Consider the following 20660-nt stretch of genomic DNA (forward strand, 5'->3'; position numbering starts at 1 on the left):
GATTCTCATCAAATTTTGTGACCAGATTCCAGGATAAAATAGTTTTTTTTTTCAATGTGATTATTTCAAAATTGCGGAAACAAATATGTAGTCGTATCAATATTATAAGAGCATTTCTTTTCTTTTTGAGATATATTTACAGTGCTTGGCAAAAATGTAGAAATGTTGTAATGGTATAGGCGGTATTTAGATATGTATGTAGGTTTTTACTCGAAAATAAGTAGCCAAATTTCGTCAAATTGGCTAAGTGCTATCATGGCGCAGTTAGCAAACAGTTGCTTTGATGCATGGAGGTTCCAAGTTCGAACCCCAGTAAAGTGCGCTGCTAACTTTTTGTAAATTTTTACACTTATATTATTGTATTATGTATTATTATTTGTGCAAAGCACGGGTTAAACGTATTCGTTTCATTTTTCCAATCTTTTATTAAACTTTTTGTTAATTTAGTTTTTCTAAATAATTCTAAACGGCGTACCCATATATTTTTTATTCAGTTTTAAGCTATGCTCGCGAGGTCTACAGTTTATTAATTTCCTTGTTGTAAACGATGATCGGCTTAAACCGCGAAAATCAAAGTTTGTAAACTTCATGAGGTAGAACAAACTAAATTGACAGCGATTTTGATAACACAGACTATGCAAGTGTTCTTTTAATTACATAATCTAATAGAAGTTTGATGTTTAAAATAACACTAATAAAATATGCTTGGTATGACTCATGCAACTATCTCTGTCACTCGAATTACAACTTAATGTGAGTAAAAGAGCCCAAAATTTGCAATATTCGGTGTTCGCGGGTCGCGGGGCCTGCCTAGTCGAATTTTTGTTGACGGACAAACTCCGACAATGACTGCACTCATGACTACGACGGGAAGTATGGGGGTGGTCATGATTTGGTCATGGACTGGCCACGGTGTGACATGCGAGTTATCCTTGAAAAAAATACCTAGGTGTTCGTATTTCCAATGCAAGGTCATGACCGCCATGACTGGTCAAAAGTCGATGTTTCGCTTCTAAACTGAATACAGTGCGCGTTTGCAAACTTGAATTGACAATACGGTGTGTTATATCTATAGGTTTGTATTTATTTTTAATTTAATACGAGTACTTATGTCCTCAATCGCTCCAGCGTCTCAAGGCCGCACAGCGACGTGCACACGCACACTCGGATTAAGTACTAATTGTAAGGTGCGTCTGTGTGCTTACGAAAACTACCATACAACTAGGTACATAGGCGTGAACGCTGAACGCCACAGTCATTCGTGCCGTCCTCTTCTTCTTTCTAATAGTAGCGACAGGGACAGCATGCACGGTTTGAAACTTCTAACAGTTCTAACCATGTTAATAAAAGAGGGACGGGCAATATATCTCGCCGCGAGATACTGTCGTGCCTATCATGGCTAGCCCGGCTGTAAATATTTGTTTTTAGTGCAAATATTTCCTTTTTGTATTTTAAAATACTACAAAATAAATCGTGTTACTGCCGTTTGTACGAGAATGTAAATTTTTAACATGAAATAAATGTTTAATAAATAAATACATATTATAGGGACATTCTTACACAAATTGACTAACGATACAAATGTGTAATATACAATTAATACTTAAATACATAGAAAATATCCATAACTCAAGAACAATCTGTCTCATTATATAAATAAATTACACTTTATTTTCAATATAAAAAAATCGATCGAGTAGGTAATTCAAGGTCACTTTTTTTGTAACGTTGTGGACCTGCTACTTACGGGTTAAACACCCTGACCATGGAAACCGGCATACCCTTATTATTTTCCCTCCTCTTTTTTATTTCCGAGACTTGGTGCGCGACTGACACTATCAATAGCTGGCGCGCTCGAGTAACATTTTTAATAACTAATCCGTTTTGTATATATGTTTTCTTAGGTACAGTCAGCAGCAGAAGTTGCTAAGCGGGCGAGGCGTTCATAATTACCTTGACGCGCTCTTATTCACTTAACAATAAAGTCGCGTCAAGATTATTTTGAACACCTCGCCCGCTTAGCAACTATTGCTGCTGACTGTACATGATAGGACAAGTACGGCTACCATTAATTGACATTTGACTTTTACGCCACCGACTGCGTGAACTCGATCGCACCAATACATCAATGCGAGTGCGAGCGAGATATACTGCGATCGACTTCATGCAGTCGCTAGCGTACCTAAACGTCAAATGTCAACTCATGATAGCCGTAGCGAATAAGCTACAAAACTTTTAGTAGCTAAATAAAAAAATGAATAAATCGGAAATACAATTAGTTTATTTATTAATTTAAAAGCATGGCAAAAAAAACGTTACACACATTTTTTATTGCAATATTACGAAATAGAATGTAAAACACGCAAAGCAACGTACATATATGGGGCATTATCTATGAAAAGGGACCTTATTGTCGATGGCGCTTACGCCGCACAGCGTCGCGCGGCATTGTATTTATATCAGAGCATCGTTAATAACGGCGTAAGCGCCATCGACAATAAGGTCCCTTTTCATAGATAACGTCACATATGCTACTTAGGACGGTGCGCTTTTTTAGTATGGGATTGGCGGATTGGGTATCTGCATGTACTATGTATGTACTAGTATTTTATGGGGCATTATCTATGAAAAGGGACCTTATTGTCGATGGCGCTTACGACGCACGGCGTGGCGCGGCATTGTATTTATACCAGAGCATCGTTGATAACGATGTAGGCGCCATCGACAATAAGGTCCCTTTTCATGGATAACGTCACATATGATCTGTGATCCTTACAAAATACCTACTCCATCCTTTCCTATATACATGGTCTTTTTAGGGTTCCGTACCCAAAGGGTAAAAACGGGACCCTATTACTAAGACTCCGCTGTCCGTCCGTCCGTCCGTCCGTCCGTCTGTCACTGTGTCACCAGGCTGTATCTCACGAACCGTGATAGCTAGACAGTTGAAATTTTCACAGATGATGTATTTCTGTTGCCGCTATAACAACAAATACTAAAAATAGAATAAAATAAAGATTTAAGTGGGGCTCCCATACAACAAACGTGATTTTTGACCGAAGTTAAGCAACGTCGGGCGGGGTCAGTACTTGGATGGGTGACCGTTTTTTTGCTTGTTTTGGCTCGACTCGATATTTGTTTATGGTGCGGAACCCTCCGTGCGCGAGTCCGACTCGCACTTAGCCGGTTTTTTATTTCATAATAAATCTAAGAAAATACCGCGTAGTATTATATCTATATCTCTAGGTACTAATATGGGGCATTATCTATGAAAAGGGACCTTATTGTCGATGGCGCTTACGCCGCACGGCGTCGCGTGGCCTTTTATTTATATCTGAACATCGTCAATAATGGCGTAAGCGCCATCGACAATAAGATCCATTTTCATAGATAACGTCACATATAAATTTAGATTTTAATATGCGCATATTTTTTCAAGTTATTACTTTCGATTTTATTTAACGGACGTTAAAAATAGATTGTTTCGTCGGCGCGACCTTGGGCTTTGGGCCTCTCAAGGCCATGTGGACGGCACGCGGCAATGCAACGCTTAGCTCCAAGAATTATTTTATTAAAACAGATCATACCGCAATGCCGTGTTCTTTCTGCCCTAATGTGAAGCATAGGTACCTACTAGATACCTTCAAACCAGCATAAGAGTCCTCTTTGATTATGCATTATTATTGTGTATCTCAAAGTCACAGTTATGCTGGTTTACCCGAACGCTTGTCGTGCCGATTTGCCGAAGCAAGGTAAGCGATAAGAATACGACCTGTGATTTGTAACGAAACTTTGACGCCTTCGCCTATACTAAAGTAGGTACCCATTCAAACTTCTATTTACAATACAAAAAAATTAAAAAGTCAAATTGATTTCATAATCGTAAATTATGATATGTAAATAAATTTCAATTTTGTCGCCGATGGCTGAAACGCCATCTAGTAATGATTGACTTTAAAAATGAATGTGATGTGTAGGTTTAGTGCGTGAAAGCTACAACAGATGTCGCGCGAGAGGTGTTTTGACGCCATTTCAACGCATGTTTGTCGTAAGAGTTTTATTAGCTCCGTGGGGCTCCGTGCGCCATCTAGTTTGTTACTGTGAACTAAAAAATTGCCTACAAGTATTTGCTACTTAGGACGGTGCGCGTTTTTAGTATGGGATTGGGTATCTGTACTAGTATTATATGATCTGTGCTAAGGGTAAGATTACATCTTATTTGATCTTATTAAGATTATTAAACGAGTTTTTCAATTTATGTCAACTATAAAATGTTCATGTTCACTCACACCGAGCATCATGCACTCTGCATTCCCGTCTCGGCAAACACCTTGTATTCCTATTGCATGCAGTGCACCTGTGCCAGTGTCAGTGTGACCTCTGGATCTGTTATAACTAAGCGTAAATGGAGATCAATGTTGACTGGAGTCTACGGGGAAGCACTACATAAGCTATGATGGGTCATACTCTCATACTCAACAGCTTCGTTGTTCTTTGAATTACATTGTTTGCCTCTGTATTTGTAGGTACTACCTACACGGTCATTTGATAACAGACATGAATAAACGTATACAATCAAAATGTATTTAAAACCGAAGTGCCGGATCAGATCTTAATTAGGCGAAAGTTTAGTCTGAAATTGGTAGAAATCAATCGTTTTAGTAATTTTAGTGTTCTCTAAATAGACATAAGATACTTTGCAATTGAATTAGATAAGTACATAAATGAGGAGTGTCTTTTCAAAAGGGTTTATTTTTTTTCTTAGCGGTACTTCTAGAGAGAACCTTGCTCAAGAAAACTTAAGGTCCAATTTAGAAATAGATTCCCAGAAAAAATAAACCCTTTTGAAAAGACACTCCTCAAATATATTTGGCGAATGTTATCGCATTGGTAGGTTAAAATGCATAGCTAAATGCAAAACGCGAGTCGCGAAGTAATCACCTGTATTTATGAAAAGGTACCAAGGCATGCGGGTCTCATATCAAATAAGCAAAATAATGATCAGTTATTAAAACTGTACTTGCCGGGGGTGAAATTGCGTCGATCGATAATAAGCGGCTTATTACCATAGCCAACTACCTAGAAATTAACGTCAATTTTGAAATTCCCGCCAAGAGGGCAGTTTCATCGTCTAGAGGTAATCGGACGTAATTACACGGGTATCCATCATCGAAAACCAACAAACGAGGTTTTGGAAACGAGCCCACCCACCGACGGCGAAACTGAGGTCACTCGGACCTTAGGGTGGGCTGTTTTTCAATTTATTTTTCAAAGGCCCATTCTTACATGCACCTGTAGAAGTAGGTATAGTTCTTATACCCATTAGTTGTAAGGATATTTTAAATATTCTTTGATATGTCATTTGCCAAACAACTAGGATGAACCACATAGATTTAATTCTACCTGAGGTCCTCCCAATTTAGAATATTTTACCATAGCTCATCATATAAACGAAGTTTTAGAACTACATATATTCTCGTTTCTTCTATTTAGAATCTTGAATAGCTGGCCCCGGAGCAAAATCCGGTTGTTACTCCGGGAAAACCGAACCGTCCGATCAAGCCGCTGATTCTGTCAAGCTGTAAACAATAAGGCCCGATACACAATGCATCAGATAGGCGGCTTCGTGCAGCCACGCCAGCCATATTGTATCGCGGCGTGCATCGCCAACGAGCCATACGAACGTGGCCAACCCAATTATCACTAGAGTCTTGGAGGAATTTCCTTAGGCTCGCTTTAGGGAGAGTTCTATAAGATTTGCTATGCGCTGCTGAAATAGTTTGCCTTCGCCGGAACGAGCAGCGTCTTTCCTAATTTAGAAGAAGCACATTTAACCTTCCTCCTTAAAAATAATTGCTTTAGTCGTGATTCGTTAAGGAATTTTAGACAAGTGCGACTGGAGCATCACTGAAATATGCAGTAACTGCTCGAATGTGCCCGCCTGTTTTTTTGCCTCTATGTTTTTCCTCTGTCTAGAGAGTATTCTATCTGTGACCTTTCATTTAACATAACGATTAGAAAGCATTTCCTTTGGCATCAAATGACTATTGTGCGAATTCAACATTATCTCTATTATTGTAAATAGGTTGATTTACTTCTTAGAAACACTTGTTTGTTGTAATATCATCTTGCAATAAGGCCAGCTGTGTAGGTCCGCCCCAGCAAGTAGGTAGTGAAGTGTACTCGATATTATTTGCTATTGCCGCATTTTTATATCTCGGATTACAATATCCTATCACCGCGCCGTGCAACGTTGTTTTTCTTTTTACATTTCTCACAAGTCCGATTCTTCTATTTGTATCCAACAAAGCATGTTCCAATAATGAGGATGGTCCGATACGATCAGCGGGCGCGCGATGCCCGCTCGAGATACATCCCCGGCTCCTTTGTGCTCCGGGTAAACAGCGCATTGTTGCTGCCCGCACGACTCTTAGACCTTACACCATCTAAAGCACAGGTAAGCAAATAAACTAAAAAAAATCGCAAGCTTTACGGCCACTTACCTTAACCTAAACAGCCCCGCCGTTAAGCCCTAAAGAGGCAATATCATTAGCACCAAAGGATCCGAACCTAATTAATTTTATAACAGGAAACATTGTTACGAAAAGATGGCGTCGAACTGCAAATTGTTATTTTCCAAGTTTCGAATCTGGCTGGGTGGGTCCGTTGTTAAGACGAAAAATTATTCTGGCAGCGCAAACGGTTCTGGCCTCGAATGTCCAATTCCTTAAATGTCCATTTTCCTCGAATGTCTAATTTCCCGAATGTCCATTTGCTCGAAGGTCCAATTCCCGGAATGTCCATTTGCTCAAAGGTCCAATTCCCGGAATGTCCATTTGCTCGAAGGTCCAATTCCCGGAATGTCCATTTGCTCGAAGGTCCAATTCCTTAAATGTCCATTTTCTTCGAATGTCTATTTCCCGAATGTCCGTTTATCGAATGTCCAATTCCCTGAATGTCCATATCACCATGGAAATAGATCTACGGCTACAACAACGGGTACTGGGTTTCACGGAGTCGGATCGGACGTAGTGTGAAACCGCTCTAACGGTACCGTTTCAAAAATATACCTAGTATTGAATTTTATTCATTTGTGTACCATTACCAACGGATACCTTTTTAGTTGATACCTTTATTTTACTTACCGTAAAACGGGGTGAGTAGGTTTCGCGGGGAGAGGTGGGTTATGGATGGGGAGAGAAGGTTTGAGAGGGGGGTGAGAAGGGATTTTAAGGCTACTGCTACAAAAATAATGTATTCAAATTTAAAATGCTATAGTAATACGCATAATAAAAAAACATCGATCCAACAATCTTCCAAAATCACCTTTGTATGAAAACCCCTCTCACCCCAAATACGAGGCACTACGGGGTGAGGTGGGTTTTCCTCTTTATCGCCAAAGTTATGAAATGGAACTACCCAAAATAAAATAAAAACTAAAATACAAACGTCCGGAACACTTATTATATACACCATTCAGTTTTCATATGTAAAAATAAAATGTTATCGAGGTTTGAATTTCAGTTTTGACCCTACTCACCCCATTTTACGGTACTTCACGGTCTTATGCGTTCATGGAAATGTACATTTACCACTCATTTAACTTACTTTTTATCTTACTGATCATTAGAATAGCGATAAGAATTGCATGTCGGGTACGACTCTTACCTATTAATATATGTAGGTATAACTATTATTAGCTGCTTGATATGTGATTCTATACACAGCAATATTTTCGTATCAGTTTGAGCCATGCCACAAAATAATGCGACAGTAAGCTGCTCGGGCAGCTTCCGATGGGTTATTCCCACTAGTTACCACCAAGTTGTTATCAGTGGTAACTACTGGGAATTTTTTTCCCGTCTTTTACCACTGGTAACTACTGGGAAAAATATTCCCAGTAGTTACCACCAACTCAGATTAGTGATAACTACTGGGATTTTTTATTCCCAGTAGTTACCACCAAAATTTTGTTAGAGTTAAATACTAATGAAAAAAAGGGTATAAATAGTATAGTATAAATATAGAGTGATTTAATAAATGATTATAAGTCGATTACTGTTTTAGTAAACTGCCTTAAAAGTGACCAAAAATATTGAAACAGTTTAACCGGTACTAGTACAAAAACTTGAATATATGTAAAGATAAATGTAAAAAACCATTTAGATTATTATTCAAGTGATTTTATTAGGTAATTTAACATCACCCTATATTTATGCTATATACTATTTATACTGTTTTTATTAGTATTTAACTCGAACAAAATTTTGGTGGTAACTACTGGGAATAATTTTTCCCAGTAGTTACCAGTGGTAAAAGGTGGGAAAAAAAATCCCAGTAGTTACCACTGGTAACAACTTGGTGGTAACTAGTGGGAATAAGCCCTTCCGATGGGCCCCACTTTTTTGGGCTGATTGTGTATCCTGTTCTCATATTCTATATCAATGCTTTGAAAAAATGCATCTACTTATTATAAAAATTCAGAAAATAAAGATAAAAGCCATGTTTTATTTTCGTAAAAATATTTCATTTCTTAATTTTCTACAATTTCGTAAATAAACGGTTTTTAGTGTCACCTGAATAGTAGGCCAACAATATGTGGCGAATTTCGTAGGCAAACGGACTATTTGTTACTCTACTAGACGTCCAGCCAGGTTCTGATGTTTCATCACAGACGAAACGGTCAATTGGGTCATTAGATATACAAAGATTGGACGTACAGGGAATCAGATATTAGACATTCGGGTAATTGGACGTACGAGGAGGAGGCATTCAAGGAATTGGACATACGGGGATTGGACGTTCAGGTAATTAGACATACAGGGATCGGACGTTCAGGTAATTAGACATACGGGGATCGGACGTTCAGGTAATTAGACATACGGGGATTGGTCGTTCAAGGAATTGGACGCACGGGGACTGGACATTTGGAAAATTGGACATTCGAGGCCAGAACCGCGCAAACCACGGTGATTACATATCGGTGCGAGAGCGCCCGCGGGTCGCATCTCCTGCGCTTATTGCCAGATGATTGAAGACCCGCCGCCTCTACGGACGAGTTGGCCCGCGAGCGAGATACAAGATACCTCCCCTGCGTGGACGAAAGGGAACGAAACAGCTCAGCATCTGATTAGCATCCCAATTACGTCGCAGGCGCAGTGGGATCGAATCTTCGGCTTTGTAGTGATGTACGTTTAAGGTAAGGATGACCAAAATGTTATCGATGTAAAGATTTATAAAACGTGAGAGTTTGAGAAGGCAACTAACTTTTAAGATCTACAAGTCTCTTATCAACATTAATACCTTTCCAATTAAAGCAAAACTAATAAGTTTTAGCACCGCGGCCGCGCCGCAACTCGCCTTAGCGTTAATTAGCTAAAGGCAACATGCCTAACGAATTAGTCGAGTAAACTTCTAGTACTTCTACTTTGCGTAAATCTATGGACACCCAACTGTGATTTAATCAGTATATATCCTTGTGCTAAAGCCAAGTAAGGAAGTCTATGTATATTGATTAAGGCAGAGTAATTTTAATGAACGACACTGATATTTAAGTCAATTAAAGTTTATAAATTGCTTTAATAAAGTTAGGCAAGAACTTTAATTAAGTAAATCAAATTGCTATGCCTAGATATACATTTTACTAGCTTTAACCAAAACCGAATGCTAATATGCACTAAACTAGAGCATGAAACCTAGTCATTCTCACTACAAAACTTCCGGCAACGAAATGATGTTTAATATGATTTATAAAAAGTTATCGAGCTCGTTAAAACGATTTTATTGCTTTTATGCCGGGCCTTTATACTTTAAATTTCTCAGTTGTAGTTGTTTAATCCAATATATAATTAGAGGTTTAGTAATCGATATCGAGGCGTGTTCTACGTAGCGACAACCCTATTAACAAGAATGCCGCCCGCTGCAGGGCGGGGCGCTCGTGGCCAGATTGCATCGGCAGCGCAAGGAAATTTAAAATAAACAACAAATTATGAAACGACCATAAGATTATACTCCACCACGTCTAGTGATGGGCGACCGGAAAGTTTCCGTTATGGGAAACTTTCGGTAACGTAATTTACCGAGAATATTTCCGTAATATTCTCGTGATGGGAAAGATATGGAAATTTATGTTTTTTGATGGTCAAAGTACATTTTATTATATAAATGACTTCTAAAGTTATAACACAACAAGAAAATATCATTACTGAACTAAATAAAAGATTCCGAATAAATTACCATAAATTCTCGTAAATTACCGACCAATTCACCATGCAAATTAAAATAAAACTGGGTATTTACTACATATAGAATTATAAGAGAATTAAAAAGGTGTTTGTTCTAGTCTAGTTTCATAAAAGTAATAATAGTATTATGTACCTAAATATTTTGAGTCATGCATGGCACGGGTCAAGCGCTCGGGCGTCAGGTATGGGCAGGTACCTAGTCAAAAATCCCACGCTAGGGATAGATAAGGATAAAACAAAAGGGTTAAACTTAATTTGAACTGAAGATGGTGTGGTGGTTAAAAAAAACCACCGTGGCAAAAACATCTTAGCAAATAGTAAATTAGTAATCGCGATATTGTGATTTGAGTCAGTTTGTGACCGAATGGTTCACCATGAAACCAAAGTCAGTTATTCATCAATATTTCCGAAAAAAAGAAGAACTGGGAAAAGATGTCCACGAGTGCAAAATTTTGTGATTTAAAATTATATTATTAATATTATATTATTATTTCTTTTTATTTATTATACATTACTGATGTAAAAACTTTAAATACTTTTTAGATCTTTGTTGATTTTTATACTTTTCACAATTTGTAACAATTTTGTACTATTAAAGCAATAATATGTATTTATTTTGTACAGTCACCAGCATAAATAAATGACTATGGGCAGCCGTGCAAAAATATCTGATGCTCCATTGGAGGCATAAGTATATGACGACACTACCTCGGTAAAAATATGTGATCCTTTGTGACCAGCAAAAATATCGTTAGTCCGTATCCGCATAAATATCGGATCGGGTCGCTTAAAAATATTTGATTACTCATAAAATTCAAAATTATGTGATTACTCTCATCTGGAATAAATATCTCTCCACTGTAAAAGCAAATACATCGGATGGACGACAGACCGCCTATTTATCTGACACGTTGGAAAATCACAAATATGTTATCGACCTTTAAAAACGAACCATACATGTTTGGTATAGAGCCGTAAATTGTATAAAGTGATTTGACAATTCACGAAAAGAGTGCCGACTTGTCATTGTATATGTCTGTCTCACATTATATTCTATCATCGATTTGACGGAATAAACTGGATATAATTTTGAATTGTAACGTATTGCAATCATGAATCTAGTATATAACTGGATCTGGCATGAGGGGTGGGGGAAATGACAAAACGGGATAGTCTTATGTATCTTTCAGTAGGAGTAGCAGCGAAAGCGCTATTATTGTTTGTCCTTGTCAGTCTCACAGGTTGACCTCTTCATCATTGTTTTTTATGTAAGGAGGTTTATTACACATTGTCTATTAAAAGTCTACCTGGATTATGTCACAATTTAAAATTGCAAATGAAATATGTGAGACCGACATATGCAATGACAAGTCTGCACTCTTTTCGTGAATTGTCAAATCACTTCAAACAATTTAAGGCTCTATGCTATCCAGGTATGGTTCGTTTTTGCCGATTGATGACATATTTCATAATTTCGTGTCAGATATATAGGCGGTCCGTTTGCCATCCGATGTATTTGCATTCACATTGGAGAGATATTTATGCCAGATGAGAGTAATCACATAATTTTGATTTTTATGAGTAATCAAATATTTTTAAGCGATCCGATCCGATATTTATGCGGATACAGAGTAACGATGTTTTTGCCGGCCACAAAGCATCACATATTTTTACCGAGGTAGTGTCGTCATATACTTATGCCTCCAATGGAGCGACAGATATTTTTGCACGGCTGCCCACAGTCATATATTTTTGCTGGTGACTGTACTATTAGTTGATTTATATCATATTATTACAAAAATATTAAATTAAAACATTTTTTGTTTTATTTCACTTAAACCGTAATTTGCGTGCGTTATTTGGAAAATAACAAAATGTTGGCGTCGGAATGACGCTAAAAACAAATTTACCAACTTTCTAAGAAATAATTGCATAATGTGGTGCAGTGTAATAACATGTAATGTGGGTAATAATAATGCGTAAATCTTTTATTTTCATCAGTAACTGTAAAGGTTTCAGACACTTAACATAAATTCCCTAGGAAATTTCTATACCATTTAAGAGAACTTACGGTAATTTACGGTAACTTATGGAAATTTACGTTTTAATCATGTTTAAAGTAATGGCTCTTGGCGCGAAGATAAAGTACTTTGGAATATATACATCTTTCGTTATTACGAAAAATTCGATTACCATATATAAAAACAAAGTTATTAAGTAAATTGCCATTTTTGGTAATATTACCGTAATCTTTCCGAGAATATTCTCTCGATCGGAAATATTCTCTGCAATTTCCCATCACTAACCACGTCTGTACCGCCAGCTCTCCGGTGCTCGTTAATTTATAATAACACCCGCAAAATAATTACACACAATCACGTACATCCTCACGTAGACTGTAGAAACTATCAATTTCAAACGACAAATTGCTTTCCGTAATAACAATACCCTAAAGAAGTTCATATCATTTTAATGAGCCTAAAATCAGACAGTGCCCCTGGTTGGGATAACGTCTCGGCAAAATTCCTCAAAATGGCTAGCAGATTTATTGTACCCATTCTTACTCACCTATTCAATTTATGTTTTAATAAAGGTATTTTCCCAAATGAACTAAAGAAAGCAATTATAACCCCAGTATACAAAAGCGGGAGCAGAGACGAAGCATCCAACTACAGACCAATCTCTGTACTACCAGCTATTTCTAAAATCTTAGAGAAACTCCTCAACAACAGACTTATAAATTACCTGGAGAAGTTCAATATACTTTCAAATTCGCAATATGGTTTTAGAAAAGCTATGTCAACCGAAGATGCGGTAACAACTCTTTCTTCTTTAATAGTAAATAAAATTGACAATAACCAAAAATGCTTAACAGTTTTTTTAGACCTTAAAAAAGCTTTTGATACTGTTTCTATTCCATCTCTTATTAATACTTTAGAAAACATAGGCATAAGAGACATCCCACTGAAGTTACTAGAAAATTATCTCCAAAACCGCACACAAAGAGTTAAAATAGGAAAACATATCAGTGAGGAATCCAATATAACGTTTGGCGTGCCCCAGGGTAGCGTGCTTGGACCAACCTTATTCCTTATTTATATAAACGGACTCTGTGGTATAAAAATAAAAAATGGTCATATTGTTTCCTATGCAGATGATACCGCTATTGTTTTTTCTGGAGATACATGGGCAATTGTAAAAAGTCATGCAGAACAAGATCTATCCAAAGTAGCTCACTGGCTTAACTCTCGCTTACTTACACTTAATACAGCTAAAACCAATTATATCTGTTTCACTAACTATAAAAATTCTCAACCAAGTAATGACTTCAGAATCAAAATCCATATATGCATTAATCCACAAAATTGTTCCTGTCCTTCTATTTCGAAAGTAGATCATACTAAATATCTTGGTATTTTAGTTGACCAACGACTCACCTGGCATCTGCACACGGAGCTAATAATGTCCCGTACCAGAAAATTAATTTGGATCTTTCAAAACCTGAGACACATAGCTTCTAAAAATCTTCTGAAGCAGATATATATAACCCTAGCTCAATCTATCCTTACTTATTGCATACCAGTTTGGGGAGGTGCTACAAAAATGAAATTTTTAGAACTTGAAAGAGCCCAAAGATCTCTATTAGAAGTAATGAATTTCAAGCCTTTTAGATACCCTACCATAGACCTGTATAAGCTATCCGACGTTTTATCTGTTAGAAAATTATACATTCTTTTTACCACTCTAAGACGACACAAATCTTTGCAGTTTCAATCCATTATACAAAATAGAAGAAGAAAAGATAATATTATACCAACCACGTCTATTAACACTACCTATGCAAGTAGACAATTCACCACTAGATCTGCAAAATTGTATAACTTCGTCAATAAACAAATAAACATTTACCATTTACCTTATTATGAATGCAAAAAAATTATAATGGACTGGATTAAGCCGAAAACATACCATAATATAGAAAACATATTACTAAACATTGCTGAAACTGAATAAATTTACATACATATATAATATACATCATAGGTACATAAATACACCGAACCCCTTTTTATATATATATATATATATATTTATATATTATTTCAGGAGATAATGTGTTTTGTTATAATTTTTATTTTTATTTTTGTTTCATTAGATTTTATTATATAATTATGAGTTTTTGTTAAAATAAGAGAGCAGTACCTCTTAACACAGGTAATATATAGTTTACTTAAAAAGAGGTACTAAATACTATAATGTTATCTGTAATTTACTCTTGATTGAATAAAATAATTTTTAATTTTTTTAATTTTTAATTTTTAATTTTTTTAATACGTATGTTTATTGCAACATCAAAAATAATACGGCACAGAGCGAGAGACGTACCAATAATACTTTATTACCTTTGCGGCGCAATAGTTCGAATGAAAATTATTGAAAACTCGTGATTTACGAAAACTTTTGAGTAGGTAACAAAGAACATCATAATTTTAGATGATATTTTATTCATTATATTCCGTTCCTTGGTCTCATAGCAGCATGTGTCTTTACAAAAAGGGGATAACATTATAAATAACAACAATTATGATAAATAACGTAATTTATATTGGGAGATGGTCTGATAAAGCTCTCATGATGTATTTGGTCGGTACGAGTCGCTTGTAGTGTGCTGCGCGAGCCGAGCGCATGAATACAAAACCAATTTGACGTTTCTCATTACTCAGTGACCACAATATGCGCTCGACTAACTAGTTCCGTGCACAGCGATCTGTTATTATGTTAATGGAGCTAGTTTAGAGGTTTCCTTCGACTACGGACTGAGCTTCGCCCTGCACGTTTGTAAACAAGAGCCGGCGTCTTTCATGTATCAATAAAACGCGATAACTGCCTGTAATTGAAGCTATAACTGGACGGACTAGTTACGAGCATTGTTTCTGGACCGATCGAACATCAATCGCACGTATCGATTCGTGTTGAAATTCGCAATCAACAGCCCTATGTTCCGCTTCATTAATTTCTTTTCTTAGTAGTATATCTTCATTCTGCAGGAGTATTTATCGGACGTTAAGTGTTAAATTACAAATTTCGTACGACCCACACATTGAAAATACAAACATCTAAACGGGACATAATCGCTATCAATAGCAAGAGGTCGCTATGAAAGAACGCCGCCATCACATAAATCTACGTAAAATTATCATAACGAGTCGCTTTTGAAACTAAATTGTGGCTTTCTAAGAAATTAAGACTGTCAGCCATAAAGTTGGTTTACAGCTCTCCGCGCCGTGTATTTCCTCGGAGCAGCCTATATTAATTAGGTGCTACAAGGCCCCGTTGATAAATTTAATACCTATGGCTTGGACGAAACACCCGCCGAATACAAGTTTAATAGCCTTTAATAAAACATGGCGCTGATCGGTGCAAAATTAAATAAGGCTACTTATAGTTGAGCTGAGAGCCAGCGTTGTTAATCATTCTTTTAATTACAGCGCTACCGAAAGTCGTTGATAGGATCTGTAATTAAGATCTAATCTTCGGCATAATTTATGTACATATTCTAGGTTAAACTTATTAAACTGATTGAATTTTAAGAGCGTTCTGGCTTTGGGTATACATCAGTGCAGTCTGGGTATAGTATTTCCCATCGCCTAGGCCTAGGCGAATTTTCCAAGAGAAAAACTCTAATGATATGTTTATAGTACCAGTACAGAAGATTTAACATGTTCAATAGATACTTTACCGACTACGCCAATACCAATACCACCCCTATAATCATGATTTAAGATTAGATGTCAGCTAATTTCAAATGCTTTCTTTAAAAACGTAGCTACCTAGAAACAGATTAGTTCTAAAGAATGTGAAATCGTTTGCAAATATACAAACGAAAGGGTTTGTTTGTAATGGACGTCAATCAATTGTGTGGAGTAATTAAATGAAGCAATTTGTCGGAAATGTCGCACGATTGTCCCCCACTGAATACATCCAGGAAGGGTGGAAAGACCTACAATAGCTTAACGACTCTCTGCTTTGCATAAGAGGTCATTTAGACCCGTTGACATATGAGCTCACTTGACATTTGATTAGTACTTTTTATAGTACCAACTGAAGTTTATAATAGACCCTACGAGTTGAAAATAATTATAACGACAGTAATGGTCTACTTTCTCGTAAAATTTAGTTTAAAAATATATTCAGTACGTAGAGGCATTTAACAGTAAAAAACACGTGTAAATGTTTTTAATTGGTAAGCAATTTGCACAAGTAATGAATTTCAAGACATTTTATAATACACAAAACGTCTCATTTAGCGAATGTTCTGCGCGCGCGAGTGAAACGAATTTCTGGAATGGCTGCGGTATGATCCTCAGAGAAAGATACCTTTTTTTACACGAACTAAATTCTTTAAACGTTTAAGATTAACTTGGATCTGATTTCATACTTGAAATTGGGTAGTTTTACAGTATTTTAATGGCCTAAATAAGAAGTATACCCGTGAATGTACGTTCAACTGATCAAATATTTATGTAGACAAACATATATAGCTACAACTTACAAAAAAAGGGTTTACCGATTGAAAAACATTGTTTAAATGAAACAAGATACGCAACAAAGTCTCGTTAAAACGAATCTTAAACCAATACCAATTTATGTAGAAAATGTTGAACAGTAAGTTTTTACAACAAACCACTTGGGTATCGAATTTACAAGGCACTTGGGGCTTTCGCCATTGGATTTTGAATTGTACACCTTTACGATTTAAGTGCAATGTTACTTTGAAACCATTTATGTTGGAGATGGAGAAGACGAAGCTTTTTCTGAATCCTCCATAACGACGTTCTATTTTAGGTAGATAGTGTGCATCTACACAAGACTACATTTTATGTGAGAGTGGATTTCTAGCAGTGTTAATAAAATGTAGTTTTATGGCGAATATTCAACATTCTCCGAAGCTCAGACGTGTGAAATATGTCTCAAAGGACCTACAATTCTGAAAGCAATCGAAACTGCGACCGTAGAAAATATCACAAATTCCTCAGACTCCTGGGGCCCGTTTCTCAAAAGCTTGTAACTTGTAATACAAGTGGAAGTCAAAGCTGTCAAAAAGTGACATCCGCTTGTGTTACAAATCACAAGCTTTTGAGAAACGGGCCCCTGATCCTTTTGATTAAAAGTTGTAACTTTTGTGGACACTCCGTAAACTACATCCAACTATGTATACTGGTATCAATGAACCTATAGATACCTATGCAAGCTGTGCACCTACGCTACATAAACAGCCTCACAAGGTAAGGTGGTAAAAGGAAGAATCATCCCACACCGTGCGCCTGCGTCGCCTAGCGCGTGATTTATTGAACCTCGTTTATTTTATTTCCCAATTCGTTTTACTTTACGGCCCGATCTTGTTTTTGGGAAAAAGAAAAAGTGCTTTTCGACGAACAAGTTTGATTTATTCAAACTAACATTAACATTCCAAAGACAAACCGAGCTGAAAGCGTGCGTTATGAGTCAGAGAACTCTGAGAGCTTTTAATGTCTTTATACGATAGTTAATCAACGGAGTGTGAAACGGTACCTATATAAATAATGTTCGTTTAAAACAGGTTCTATAGCATCCCGAGACAAATACCAATGCATTTGTTCGTAACCGTTTGAAAGCATGACTTATTACCGAGCAAACAATGCCAGGCTCGACTTGAGAGCCGCTGCAATTTACGAAACATTTTGTTTCGACCGGAGCTCCTCTCCAGTATAAAGTGAACTCCAGGTTCGTACCAACGATACTGAGCAAAGCCCTTAGCTAAACTGGATATCTTGAGGTGAAGCGCTTAGTAAACTTACTAAAAAACAGTTCAGTAGCCGGTCATATCGCTCTGGACTAAACAAGCTAAACTATGCTTAGGTACCTATTCACTTTTAAATAGGTATAACACTGTTAGCTTCTACCGGCTCGGCTTCGAACAATAAGGAGTAGGTATCCTCCGTATGGTCCATGATGTAATTATAATTATGCAGACTATGTTCAGTTCGGATTATAATAACAATAAGTACATAGGTCCATTAAGTGCATAGGCATTGTACGATTGAGAGCTTTTGGAGTTTGTTCAACAGTTAATCGCATCATGTTTTTCAAGTTAGTTAACCAATTTAAAATTAATCAAGCTTTGTTGAGTCGATTCAACTAAATTTCTGCATGTCACCTTTTACTTCATGGGATGAGTGTTATTTTCTGTGCGTGTTTAGATCCTATATCGTGTGGATTATTAGTAAGGAAACTAGTAAGCCTTGTTGTGGCAAAGCTTTAACTAGTATTCTACCTGGAAATCCTGGAATTGAACCGGTATAGAAAGTTTTCATTTGTCTCCAACAAAAGATCTGTCGCTCAAAGCGCGCACGAGTCATTGTTAGCTCAACGGCTTTAGACGACAAGTGACAAAACATAATTGATTGGTGATAAAAGTCGGGACTTCGGCCAAACAACACAATGGCCAGGTACCGAGGTGCGATCTTATTGTTGCGACAATGTTGGGATTGGGATCTGCAGTTTGTCGTAAGACTGCAATTTTTTTTAGCATTGCCAGTGTTGTCCTTCGGAAATTGAGTTTTAGAATAAAATTGCAGATGGCGTATGTTTTTTATAGAGATTATTTACACGCAGGTATGTAATAGTAAACAAAATTATTGTTTGGGTTGGGTAATCGTCAGATCTTTGAATGTAGATGTATTTGGCATTGAGCTATGATGCCGAATAGCAAAAATCATAGATAGGTACCTACCGCATTAGGAAATTAGGTATTGGGTAAGGTTAGGAATACCTAATACCTAGTAGGGAAGCGAGCGTAGATTGCAAAGGGTGCATGGTGTTTTAAAAATAGGACTTACCAAACAGATGCAGCAAGACCGAAGTAGTAGAGCAGGAGGAAGACGACTGCGCAGTTGGGGTTGGCGAGCCCGTCGTGCGCCAGCAGCAGGCGCGCCGGCGACGTCGAGTCCTTGGCGCAGCCCGCGGCCGCGCGCCCGGCGGCCGCGCGCACGCCCCAGCCCGCCGCCGCCGCGCACCGGCACAGCGCCACCAGCACCAGCGCCCGCTCGCCGGCGCCGCCGCGCTCGCCGCACGCCAGCTGGGCGCCCACGGCCGCCAGCGTGCACGCGAAGCTCAGCGCCGCCCATGTCGCCAGCCACACCTCGGCCGCCCGCCGCTCGCCGCTCTCCCACAACACTTCGGCGTCGCAGAACTGAGCGCAGCGCCCGGAGCCGCGCACCCACACCCAGCTGTTCGGCTTGATGAGCCGGCGGCACGCGCCGCGCCCGGCCGGGCCGCCCATCCCGGAGTCCGGGATCGCACCGACGGGCGGCGCGCGCTCCCCGGGACCCTCCATGCACATGTGCTCGTGATTATTCTCGGCGGGGAACAGGCTGCAGTCCAGCTCGGCCGGCCAGGGGAAGCCGAACCCTCTCAGCACGGGGTAGCAGCGGGAGTAGACGCTCTCGCAGAGCCCTCGGCACGGGCCGATGGGAAGCGCGACTTTGTCCGTACACATCGGCACGTATACCGCACACAGGAACAGGTGAAGCTGCGAGGAGCAGCCGTACTGCACGAGCGGGCTGAAGGTCTGGAGTGTCACATCGGCGTCCGCCTGCAACGTGTGTCGCGCCAAGTTCGGCATGCCGGTCTGATTGTACCCTATATTCTTGCACATCGCCACTTTGATAGGTTCACATGTCCGCACGGAGGCCTCGGAGGCGGCCCCGGTCACCACAGTCACTAAGAGAATCGCGAAGCACTTCATGGTGGAAGACCAGTTAGAATGTTTTCATTGTAGTCGGGAATGTTTACGCGCGCGGCGCGGCTCAGCGCAGACGTGCTCGTGCGTCGACGGCTCGGGCCGGAGTGACGCGAGGGGCGGCCGGGGGCGGGAGGGCCGGCACGGGCACGGAGCCCCGCTGAGAAGGGCCGCAGCCGCAGGTATGCGGTATCGTAATCGAAGAAAAGATTTTGGGAATACGAACTCTCGGACAGAACAAGGAACGAGTGTGTCGCGTGCGTTGTGCGACTTGTGCGCTATCACTGTTATCGGTTATCACCGCGGCCGCGGTGCGACTGTTCTATTTCAAAGATACGTATCGATTTTCTGATAAACTTGATAGTGAAGCTTATAGGGGGATATATAAAGAAAAATACTGATGAAATTTTGAAATAAATTTATTGTACATATTTTCTACAATAATATTTAAGCATTACTGTATAAACTTTAAGAAACATATAAATAGGTAAATACAATGATGGAAAGTACTTCAAAATTGGACCGAAATGTATTTCAGTGTGTTTCTCAAGCTTCAGATATTGAGGATAGTAAAACGCGGAACGAGAAATTATATTTACAAGCGAGCGAGTCGCTCGGGACATTCCGTATGACTA

At 38.6% G+C, this 20660-nt stretch overlaps 1 protein-coding gene across 1 annotated transcript in view; it reads right to left on the reverse strand.

Annotated features, from left to right (window-relative positions):
• The window catches only part of LOC134654121 (frizzled-4), a 71536-nt gene extending 51263 nt beyond the window's left edge, over positions 1-20273 (reverse strand). The window contains exon 1 of the mRNA XM_063509563.1: positions 19124-20273. Within this exon, the coding sequence (XP_063365633.1) occupies positions 19124-20031 (908 nt within the window). The 5' untranslated portion in view covers positions 20032-20273. The remainder of the gene's footprint in view (positions 1-19123) is intronic.
• Between the last annotated feature and the right edge of the window lie 387 nt (positions 20274-20660).

This window comes from Cydia amplana, chromosome 14, assembly GCF_948474715.1.
Source record: "Cydia amplana chromosome 14, ilCydAmpl1.1, whole genome shotgun sequence".
NCBI lineage: Eukaryota > Metazoa > Arthropoda > Insecta > Lepidoptera > Tortricidae > Cydia > Cydia amplana.